The sequence below is a fragment of the Barbus barbus genome, assembly GCF_936440315.1.
Source record: "Barbus barbus genome assembly, chromosome: 35".
NCBI classification, from domain to species: domain Eukaryota; kingdom Metazoa; phylum Chordata; class Actinopteri; order Cypriniformes; family Cyprinidae; genus Barbus; species Barbus barbus.
This window is the reverse complement of record NC_136763.1, coordinates 25,349,928-25,362,461: the sequence shown is the minus strand read 5'-3', so window position 1 is coordinate 25,362,461 and position 12,534 is coordinate 25,349,928. Positions and strand designations below refer to the sequence as shown.

General features: G+C 36.9%; 1 protein-coding gene across 3 annotated transcripts in view; it reads left to right on the top strand.

Moving 5' to 3' along the window:
- Positions 1-12,534, top strand: part of LOC306854871 (retinoic acid receptor gamma-A-like) — a 51,076-nt gene that overhangs the window by 27,296 nt on the left and 11,246 nt on the right. For all 3 annotated transcript variants that reach the window (XM_079393152.1, XM_079393151.1, XM_079393153.1), the window contains one exon: positions 12,284-12,432. In XM_079393152.1, the coding sequence (XP_079249278.1) occupies positions 12,284-12,432 (149 nt within the window). The remainder of the gene's footprint in view (positions 1-12,283; positions 12,433-12,534) is intronic.

Genomic DNA, 12,534 nt, shown 5'->3' with positions numbered 1-12,534 from the left:
CCCGACTTACTCTTTGGTACACGAAAAAAAAGTTTGTTCTTTGTCCAGTCATTAAAAGTCTGTTACATGCAGTAATTGAGCTGACTCATTGCAATGTTTATAGACTCGTTGCAAACTCAGAGAACTAGTAAGGGAAATACCGAAAACAAGATCCATATTTAGAAAAATGAGTCATAGGACAAAGCCCATGCAAATGTGTCTGTATGTGCGACTGAGTAGATTTCACATGCCCGTGCTGGAATTTGCCCCAATGCTGTAATGCCATTTTATAGCCAGACTGGGCTGGTTGAAAGAACATTGCACCCCACAACAAGGCCAACCCCACAATGAATCCTTTGACAATGGCCTGATCTCTTTTCTCACCCCTTTTGAACCACCCTCAAGATGCAACAACTGAGGTCTCAGAGTCGTACCTCACCAGCTAAACTTGAACTTGTTAGCTTTAGCTAGTTCATTAGCCTTGGGATCTGTTGTGGGCAGTGCTGTCTCCAATTTTAAGTGATTAGTAACTCTTAGATCTGGGGTCTGTGTGCTTCAATTGATGCAAGTTTAGTTTCCTCGTTTGATTGTTGGTTATGGCTAGACATTTTGTAGACTTCAAGGTCAAGTTGTTCTCAGTCTTGTTACTAAAGGCAAAGTGATTTATTTAAACAAATTATAGTTTGGTAACACTGTTGAACTAAAATGGAAACAGAGATTCTTCATCTCTTTGACCACAATGCAGTATATTTTTAACAAATTGTGATGTTTTGGCAGGGTGAAGTCCATCTTTACAGCTCTCCACATTGGGTTCTATGGAATAATTCATTGGCTAAATTCTTGTCAGGATGTGATGGGTTCTTTGGTTAAGTTCTTGTCAGGAAAGGGACGAATGACACTGAGTTGTTGATCAGAAATATGTTTTTTAGCCTGTCGGTTGAGTGGGGTGTTACGATGTTCACAGAGGCTGGGGAGGAGGTGGCCAAATGTTGACTCAGCTTCACCCTGAAAAGGCAAAATAAAAGGGTCAGTTTATGAGGTACTATAAAGAAGAAAGCTTTGTATGCGTGCTGTTGAATGAAAGGGGCAATCCAAGTTTAACAACCTGCTTCTAAGAAAGACAGCTCCTGTTTTTGCAGTCTTCCTTCAGCCCGTCAGGACATATGTTGGTCCATGTGTGCAGAGGATCTGGGGGAGATGCTAGTTAAGGTTTATGCTTAGTTGTTCTTTGATGAACGAATACTTTTCAGTAAACTAAAACCATGGTTGACTTTCACCGATTTAGTCAATCCTTAGTCACTCTTTACATTTTGTCAAACAGACCAAAATTTTATATCTGATTTTGCTGCATGTATGACCTGGTTTTAATTAGCTCTATGTATTGATATTGCAAAATCAAATATCCAAAATTTGTTGTTCGCTATGACACAAAGAAATATTGGGCCACTTGAGATGGACTGACCCTTCACTTTATATGGTAATCCAAAAGAAAATAATCACGGCGCCTTTCCAGCAAGTCCAGGGGCATCAATTATAAAATGTTGCGCAGAAACCTTCCTAAAATAGATCTTACGATCGCAGAAGTGAAATCTATGAATCGCAAATGATCTTGAACTTGTGCGCAAATGAATGGTTTCATTCAGAACAGGTTATATTTTCAAAAACCTGCAATACTTTGACAAGACAAATTGTGTACGTCTGCTCAGACCTTGACATGACGCTAAGCACTTTTCCACGTCAAAGATGTCTTTACAAATATGAGCGTTGGCGTGGATTTAAGCGTACGCACGCTCTCAGATCAAATCTATGAATCTATAAATGAGGCCCCAGGTGCTTCAACCAAACAAAGAAGTCTAAATGAAAATCTGAAAATGTCTATGGAAATGCCTTGCAAAACTACTTCTTTTTAATACTTAGCCACAGAGTGATAAATGCAGAAGATTCAGCCACAGGCCTTCCTCAGTCTAACATCATATGAATCAAACACTGTAACACATTTATCAGCCAGTGAATAATGCTCAATAAATGACTATATTGGTTAAATAATAGATTTAAATGTATGTGTGACTTACTGTATGCATTCTTATCCTCATCTGTCATTTCATCCCCTTTCTCATTTTTTGTTTATTTATTTATTTTTGGCATATTTGACTTCATGATGACAGTTTCGAGTTTACAGAAAGCAAAAGGGGGAGAGAGAGAGGGTGGCAGGATCGGGACAGGTCCTTGAGCTGGGCTTCGAACTCGGGACGCCCATAGCACAACGGCGCTGTATGTCGGTGCACTGCCTACGAGGCTATCGGTGCAAACCCTCTTTCTCATTTTTACCTCAATTTCTATATACAGTACAGGCCCGTAGCCAGCCAAGTGGAAGGGGGGTTCTTTTTTTTTCAAAAGTGGAATTTTTTCAGCTCCCACCCGTTTTGATATTTAGTTTTTCGGTTCAAATGCTTCATTTTGGTGACATCTCATCAGAGCTGGGTAGTAATTGATTACATGTAATCTGGATTACGCAACCAGATTACAAAAATTAAGTACTTGTAATTAGAGTAAATTACATTTTAAAATACTTGTAATCAGACTACAGTTACTTTTTTATTGATTACATGATTACATATTATTCACACAATAGAAATTAATTAATCATATATTGATTCTCTCTAATTCCTATTTTTTGTTTTTTAAATGTTCCTTTCTAAAATAGTCTACCGCTTATATACACTCAGAAAGTCTTCCAGTTTTGTGGACATTCACACAGAGATCAGTCATTATTCAGGTGGCGACAGAGGGTTTGACCGATGATTTACAAAAATCATTTCAGGTTTAAGAAGTGTTTCAACATTGTATCAACTACTGATGAACACATTCATTTTTATTTGAATTATCACTCAGTAGGTTATTTAACCATGTATTATTATGGATTATTGAAAGGCTTTTGTCTTTCAAACTTATTAAAATGCACAAATTCTTGTTATTTCTAATTTGCAGACTTTCTCAAACGTTTTGTCATCTGAACCTCATTCACCTGATATAGTTATTTTAAAGGGGTGGTCAGTCAGCAATTCTGTAAAAGACAATATCTCCCTTTGCATTGAACTTTGAGCAACTTTGCAGTAACTTTGTAGATGTTTTTTATGCTCAAACAGCAACATTGCACACTAAAGTTAAAAAAGTGAAATCATAATCATTGACCCCTTTAAGTACCCCTGAGATTTTAAAATAAATATTTTAATAATTAAGTATCACATTTGCGTGTTGACTGGTTCTCTGACATTGGTTAATGGTAATATGGTGCGCTGGTAAACATCAAATAGTTCATCTTTTTTAGTAAGTGTATGATTTATTTTAATTTAACTTTTTTTATGATTTAATTACTTGTTAGCCTTTCATTAAACTCATCCCCAGATTGGGTAACCTTGATGTAATATAATGTTTAATGCACTTCATGTTGTTAATTACAATGAAAGGAATATATTTTCTCACTCTTTGTATTTTTACATCATTATGGTATAAGATTATCCTGTTTAAATCAATGTGATAAACGAGTTAGGTCAAAAGTAATTGAAAAGTAATCTGATTGTATTACCTAAAATGTGTAATGTAATGGATTATGTTACTGATTAATATTTTTGCCATGTAATTTGGAATCAGTAACAGATTACAATTTGTAAGTAATCTACCCAGCTCTGCATCTCATGCACCAATTTGTGCTGGATTAGCATGTCTGCTGATATCTTAATGAGCACAATTTTTGATTATTAAAGCTATAAGTTACTTAATTCAGAGCTGTGAGTGACATTATTAATTAAATAAATGCACTGATCCGTTGTATTGATACACATCTAATAATTTTTGTTAAAATCAGGGGCGTTTTCCTTTTTTTAAGATCTGCAGAAATTAAATTTCTATGGTATGAGCGGGATAGAGCAATGTCTAATAACATATTAAACCAATATCATGATTTACAGCTCAGATACAGGTTTTCACAAAAAAAAACAAAAAACATTTTAAACCACATTTCAGCCTTTAAACCATTTTTTTTTTTTTCAATTTTACAGCTCTGCGTGTTTGCTGAATAAAATCATAGGTGAATTTTTGTATTGATCTGAACAAAAACAACAAACAGGCTTATTGCAAATGCACATCCATTCTCTGTCAATAGGTCTCTGGCGTCTTTTGTATGGCAAAAATACAACGGTTTCCCCATTGATGACTGCACACAAAGAAGCGCGGTGTTCATAAATGCTACTTTATCAGGCATTAAATGAAAATGGCATCGAAACCTTTCTGAAGTCAGTCAGTTCCCTTGAAAGTAGGGCTGGACAATATGGCCAAAAACAATTCACAATAAAATGTTTCATATCAGTCAATATCAATAATTATCATGATAAATGTCAACCCTATATTTCTTTCAAGATTAAATGTTGAATTGAATTGCTCCTAAGTGAAAGTTGCAGAAGCCAGATTTTAATTGTGGTTTTAAACGACTATGCTGAGAACATGACAAACACTTCACATCTTTTAATTCTTGACACTTTTCCAGTAATTTTTCATTAACAAAATAAATATCTTAATTGAAAATTAATTTCCTAGTTTCTGCATGCTCTAATGCAGGGGTCACCACACTTGGTTGTGGAGCGCCGGTATCTTGCAGAGTTTAAATACACCTGAACTAGCTAATCAAGGTCTTGCTAGGTATACTAGAAATTTCCTGGCAGGTGTGTTGAGGCAAGTTGGAACTAAACTCTGCAGGACACTGGCGCTCCACGACCGAATCTGGTGACCCCTGTTCTAATGAGTGATAGGCTATTATTTCAAATCATGAAACAGGTTTGTGTTGCGTGATTTTGATTACATGTATCTTCAGCACAGTTTGCAGTGCTGGCTGCAATATTAGTAATATTACTTTTGTGTCTCTTAAAAATGCACATTTGACAGTAGCTTGAGGATGCAGGATTACATCTGTTAGGATGCAGATGTAAATTCAGGTTCATTATCAAAAAAAAAAAAATACTAATTTTTAGAATTAAGAATTTAGAATTTCTAATTAGTTAGAATTAACATTTGGTGTTCCATATATACATTATGATAATCAGTAAAAACACAGGCCTATAGCACCTCAATACCATGGTATAAAAAAATTAACTTGGCCTACATGGTTCTAGGTATTTGTATGAAGAACAGTGGTCTAATACATTTAGTATAAATGCACAACCTAGCTTAATCTCAAAATACTGTAATTATATTCCATTATTCCTTAATACATGTCTACATTAAAAATATACCAATACAATTCGATATAGCCTTCATTTATGCCACAATAGCATGGTGCAGTTAGTGTTACAGTAAAATAAATCCATGGTAAATGATTCTGACTGTCTCGTTGCAGTGTTTCTCCTGTTTGTCAGCGCCGTTTCATCTGTTTAAATAGCCGATTATGTCCTTCGCTGATCTCAAGTGCTTCATTCTAGATCTCCCAGCGCTGTTTAGTGCTCGCTAGTGAACGCATCTGCTCTAAACTTGCGCTCCTCTGCTGTTTGAATTTGAACCACTCGAACCCCCCCTGGCTACGGCATGCAGCATTAATATCCAGCTTTATTCATGTTCACAGTCTGGTCATAGGTGTATTTATTGCTTTATTGTGTGTATTTGAAGCAGAACTCTTCATCTGTGCTGACGGCTCGCTGCTGCTGCGGGACACTGAACACAGGCTTTTGTTGTTTCCACTAGCGCTGCAATTTTTTTTCAGCAATAATTGATGAATGTCTAAAATATAAAGATAAGGAGAAGCCTAAAACTATGAACTATGACGTGAATATTGGCCCGAAGCTCGGCCCTAGGGACATAAAGTCGGAGCCCGACTTTAAATTAAAAAAAAATTAATAAAAAAAAATTGGGGGCTAAAAGTGTGTTGTAACGCAAGCGTTACTGAACATGTACCGAGTAAAATATTACTGAAAATTGATTAGCAATGCCTTACACTACTGCATTACAGCAAAAAGTAATACGTTACTGTAATGCATTACTTTTGTAACGCGTTACTCCCAACACTGGTGTTTAGTATGTAGTTTCACACATGTGCTGGTTTGGATCGAGCACAGCTTGTTATAGGATTAAATGAGCTTTTTGTCAAGCCAAAGACTGTGGCTTTTGTTATGTGTGTCTCTTGTGAATGTGTGTTTTCAAAGCTGACATATTTGAGGGAATTATTTTCAAAATGGTGACATGCCAGGCCAGGGGAAAGTCTGTATGCGTATGTGTATGTGTGTGAGTGTGAGTACTAGGTGCTCTGGTTTCCCCCCAATAAAAAGACGTGCTGGATAGGTAAATTGGAGACATTCAATTGTCTGTAGGTGTGATCACAGATGTAAATGTGTGTGTGAGTGTGTGTGTGTTAGTCTGTGATAGCCGTTTCCCTGCCTGCACTCAGACATGCTTGGAAAGACTCCAGCATCCTACAGAGGACATGTATGTTTGCATGCACAACTCCTACAGACTAACCCTGATTTATCTCTAACCCTATCCCAAAAACCACGTAATCCCTATTTTTTCCCAAAAGTATATCTAAGTCCACACACAGTGAGTATGAATATTAATTAATTACACTACTACTACTACTACTACTACTACTAAAATACTACTATTACTGCTACTTATAATACATACAAAATATTATTCAAACTAGTAATGAATATTTTAAACATTGAGTGGAGCTTCCTTTAACTGTGCTGTACTGCAGTCATTTAGCAGATGCTTTTATCCAGAGCCACTTATAAATGAGGAATACAACAATTTATCATAAGGAGGCAATAAACATGAGCAGTGCTAGTAATACAGTTTCAAACGTTGTCTAACTTGAGCAGGGAGGGACATAAGCAATAATAAAGTACCCATGAACAGCTTTTCAGCTGTTCAAACATCACTTTACATAACAAAAGAAAATGATCGATTAAGTTATCTCTTCGATTCTCACTGTTTTATTTGTTAAACTGAAAATTAATGTACAGCAATATTACTGATCATCTACAACCATGGTCTCAAGAACTACATCTCTCGACCTGTGGTGAGAAGAAGTTTTTTTGTTAGTATGACTTCTGGACTATATGGATATAGATAGTCAAGTCAAGTCAAGTCAATATTATTTGTATAGAGCTTTTAACAATGCAAATTGTGTCAAAGCAGCTTTACATCGGCTTGATATAAAGCTGGGTGGCTTTATATCAGCTTTACAGTATTTAGACGGGGAAATAGTTTGTCAAAATAGTGTCATTCTCCTCTGGCCAGACAAAATCAGCAGTTTAAATCTAGGCTAAAGCAGAATCAGATTGTACAAAGGACTCATCTGGTTCCTGTGGTCTTGTCCCGATGGCCGTCTAGGAGACAGGGTCTTCACTGGGGATCAGTCTCTGGGGCTCATCTAGGTGTCCTGGCTGTAGAGGTCATCTCTAGGTACTGATCCACCATCTGATCTGGATACAGTCTGGATCTGGGCGGCTACGGTGTCCTCGGAATCAAAAAGAAACAGACTAATATTAGCGTAGATACAATTCTTCTAACGATGTAACAAGTACATCAGGTGTTTTGGGAAGTGTTCCCGGTTCCGGTTGACCTAATTAATGCAGCCTAACAATCCTTTAACGGATTTGAATTATAGAAATGCGAAAGTGTATTATGTGTAAACCAGGTTAAAGAGATGAGTCTTTAATCTAGATTTAAACTGACAGAGTGTGTCTGCTTCCCGAACAGTGTTAGGTAGATTGTTCCAGAGTTTGGGCGCTAAATAGGAAAACGATCTCCCGCCTGCAGTTGATTTTGATATTCTAGATATTATCAAATGGACAGAGTTTTGAGATCGCAGCAGACGTGAAGGACTATAATGCGATAAGAGCTCACTCAAATACTGAGGTGCATTGTTTAATATGAGCAGTTATGTAAAAGTACAACAAGCAAATCAAATGAGGTTTTAATGACTCGATCCATCAAGCCAAATGTTCAGAAATGTTGGCATTTACAGCATATAGCAAACATCTAAACCCTAACATAAGGTTTTCGAGGCAAACCTGAATTGACCCAACTTGTTAAATTTCTCAGTAACACTTCAAGTCGAATGTTGGTGACATGTTACAAAGTCTAACAACATGCAGAAAGCCTATAAAACTGATTGCGTCAGCATTTGACTAAAAGGAGTTAAGACAAATACTGTTGTCTTTTAGAGGCTTTTTTTTTTCCTGACAAGAAAACGAAATAAACTATTCAAACAGCTCCACACAACTGACTATTATAGAGCTCTTGAATTATCTTTAAAGGTTTCTTCTTTGCTTCTGTATAAATGCTTCTCTATAAAAAGTTTTGTTCACTTAAAATCTGTTTGATGACTACTCTCTAAAATATGCTGGGTTAAATACAACCCAGCACTGGGTAAAATATGGACAAACCCAACGATTGGGTTGTTTTTGACCCAGCGGTTGGGTTAAACATGTTACCCAATTGTTGGTTGAAAACAACCCAATCGGTGGGTTTGTCCATATTTAACCCAGCATTTTTTAGAGTGTACTAATGACTAATTTGCCTTTTGCTCTATTTGTAGTTAAAAGATCATTAAAAGCTTCATGAATGCCTTGAAAGCAATAGTGTTACTTTTTAGTTGACTCAGTCATGTAGTTCAGTCCATCCACGCACACAACCACGCAGAAGAAATAAAAGAAGCATTCATCTCTACTTTCAGTCTGCAAACTATTGTGTGTGTGTGTAGGTCCTAAATATAGTGTGCATACATAACAAATGTATTTTGACAGTGATCTCAGTGTTTGTTCCATTTCCATATTTTTGTTTTTATTCAATATCTGATTTATGCTTTTTTTTTTTTCCTGTATGCTTTAACAAAATCATTTTCTTTGTTTTTCTTTTTGTTTTCTAGTACATTCATTATGACATGGGTTTCACTTTTCACTTTTTACAGTCCTATTCTGATTGTACATACTATTGTACTGATTACAGTAATTGGTAGTAACAAGCTACTAACCCTGAATCAAATCTTAACTCATGTACAGTTCTTATTGAAATATTATGTATTGAAAATGTAAACCTTTTTGCTTATGTACAATGATAAAGATCTAAGATAAGATGAGACTTATCTTGATAAAGATAAATGATAAATGTAGTCTGAATCTATGTCTAATTCATTAAATAACAATGTAACATCAGGCACATGCTAGTCTTGAGCAGGCACAATGTTGCATTGCATGATGCTTCTCTATAAAGTGAGAACTTGCTTCTTTCTGGTGATGTCAGAGAAACTTTGGTCACCTGTTAGTTTTGCTGAGGTTGCTGAAAGACGGGGATTAAATCAGTGTTTCCGTCAGCGAGTCCATGTCTCTCCCAGCACTTGTTTGTTGTCTAAACAGTGCAAACATACGAAATCTGCAGAAATATGGGCTGACAACATGCAATTAAATCATTTTCTTTCTGCGTAAACCAGTGGTTTAATGGAAGTAAGTCTGAATGTGACAAATATAATTCAATCCCATTCATAAAACAATGACTGAGCAGACGTTAGAGTGGAATTATACATTTCCGTTCGTTCTGAAATCTGTTAAGTGCCAATATAGAAAATGATTTATTTCATTTAACTGTTTCTTCTGAACGCTCCACCTGCTTTATTTCAAATATCCTCCACAAGTCAAAACTAGCATGTCAAATATAACAAAGAAAGAAAATGAAATGGGAACAGAATAGCATTCCATCTTTCTTCCCCTTTTGTCTGTCAGTAATCTTTCTGGTGGCGCCAGGTTTCCACTCCTCCAGCACTAAAGGAGCTGGATGTTTTCAGAACTGCTCTGTGTCAATCAAGCATTGCTGCCACATAAACACATAAAGCCAATTCAGCCTAAGTTACTACATAAACACAGTGATCAGGTTGCGTTCTCACCCACTCACTCGCCCATCACCCTCGGCCTTGTGTTTCACAGAACATTACGTGTAAGAACTATGTCTATCAGCATTCCAGAGACCTAGACGTGTTGATATGCATGACAGAACTGCACAAAATCTAAAGAAAAAGACACGATACCAGTGCTTGACCCTAACCTACATAATGTTACAGGGACTGTAACTTTTTTTTGTGAATCTACACACTTAAGCATCAGACAGATGTTTTTCAGCACTGTGTGCAATGATTATTGCTTTTTAAGATGCTGTGTCGAGTTAAAATGAGTTCAACTTGTAAGAAAATGCATCTTGTGACCCTCCATTCTGTCTGTTTGTGAACAAAAGAATGTTCTGTGTGAACACCCACTTTAATGCAAGTTACACAATAGACTACAACAATCAAATAACTCAGCAAGTAGGTCATATGTGTGAGTGTGTTTATATATATATATATATTTATTTATTTATTTATTTATTGGCCAAGGATGCATTTATTCATTAATCAAAAATGCAGTAAAAAAACAGTAATATTGTTAAATACTATTACAAATTGAAATGACTGTTTTCTATTTGAATATATTTTAAAATGTAATTTATTCCTGTGATGAAAAGCTGTATTTTCAGCATCATTACTCCAGTCTTCATTGTCACATGATCCTTCAAAATCATTCCAATATGCTGATTTGCTGCTTAAGATTTATTTAGATATTTTTGTTTATTTAATTCAGTGTTTGTATATTTCTTAAAATGTATTAACTGAATGCATAATTTAGCAAATATAGCTTTAAAAACAATTGACAGAAATGTGCTCTGCTTTTTGTTTCATGAATCGGGTTGAATATACTATATTGTAACTGTTCCTCTCACAGCTTTGCTTTCATTCCAGTCCAATTATATACGACATTTTCAATATCTGCTGTTGGCAAAAAAGAAAAATGGGTTGTGACTTTTGAACGTCTCTGCCACAGATTTCTGTGGTGTTTGGAAACGAAACGTCCTTTCATAGTTTGCCAAATGTCACATCATCAATATTGCGCATTTTATCTCAGCTGAGGTTGCGATTAGATCATTGGCAGTATTTATGTAACTCTCGGTTCACGTTCATGTCTCAAGAAGCTAAAGCTGCTGTCAAAGCCAAGGTCAAAGTGAAATTCACCCTCTCTCACACATTCTTCATTTGTCTCTCCCAGCCCCTGCTCCCCCTGTTTCTTTATGAGATTTCTCATCTATACCTTCTCTCATTTTGCTCTTGTTAAACAGTGCCCATGGAGGGAGAGTGGAGGACAGAGGGAGGAGAAGAAAGAGAGAATGAGAGGCATATTTGGGGGATCCACTCCATTCAGTAGGAGGAGGGGGGCAAAGGCTTCTGTGGGCCGTAAAATCTGGAGTTCTGAAGACCCAGTTTTAGCTGTTTTTCTCTCATTTTTTACAAGTGGATAGTGAGGGGACAGCTGCTGCTTGAATGGCTGGCCAAGCTGACTCACTCCCAATAAACTGCCGGTCATGCAGGCCTCAGGCCTCGGTCAGACCACAGACGGGCTTTACGGGCGATCTTGAGACTGGACCTATAGTAAAAAGCCAGTCATCCAGGCCTGAGGAATTTAGGGTCCAGGAATCAAGAGCATGAGGGGGGAGAGGGTGTCTAGAGGTGAAAGTTGAACCGAGTGACAGTGTGGACTTGCGCAAAATATATTACACAGGATTCCCACAGTGGTGTTTAAATTGGGCAAACCGTGTTAGATTTCTGTGTCTGTGTGGCTGGTGTTTATGATGTTTATGAATCTGACTATGGTACCATTTGGGTGCGTGACAGCAAGTCGAACACATGCTGGGGTGTCAGTCAAAGCATATTATCAATTCATCCATCTGTCCCGGAGTTCATTTTTTCCCATCTCTCTTCTCTTTCAACACCTCTGCCCCTCAGTGTGCTCACTTAATATTTATCTTCCAGCTCAGACCCCTGGGCAGATGCCTCTTAATGTATTTGACAACATCAGTCATCAACCATCCAGTTTTTGTCTCTTTCATTCTAAATATGCTAATATTCTTTAAAATGGAAACACATTCTGATTCAGTCATGATTTTTGATGGTGCAGTGCTGTTAAATAATGACAAATGGATCGTAAACTCACAACTTTGCCCAGGCTTACTCTAAACAATTACTCAGGAGTGAAAGTGGCTTTGTTGTTTTAAGTGTAAATAGATTTTTTTTTTTTACATATTAGTGGTATAAATACATTTTTACCTTTTTGAAGAGTGGTGATGTTTTCAAGTGCAGAACTTGCCTGTGTGGGTAGAAAGTTCGAAAACAACAACCAGATTCTTACCATTGTAATCACCACTAATTATCTGCTCTTTTTCTTCCTGATTTCTGCAGCGGTGGAGACCCAGAGCACAAGCTCAGAGGAGATGGTTCCCAGTTCTCCTTCTCCACCCCCTCCTCCTCGTGTCTATAAACCCTGCTTTGTGTGCCAGGACAAATCTTCTGGCTACCATTATGGAGTCAGCTCTTGTGAGGGCTGCAAGGTACGCAATATACAGTATACAGTATATACATTTGACCAACTAGTTCATCCACACTAATTAGTGTTTCTCAAATTATATTTATGGTTTGGTCCAAACCTTAAA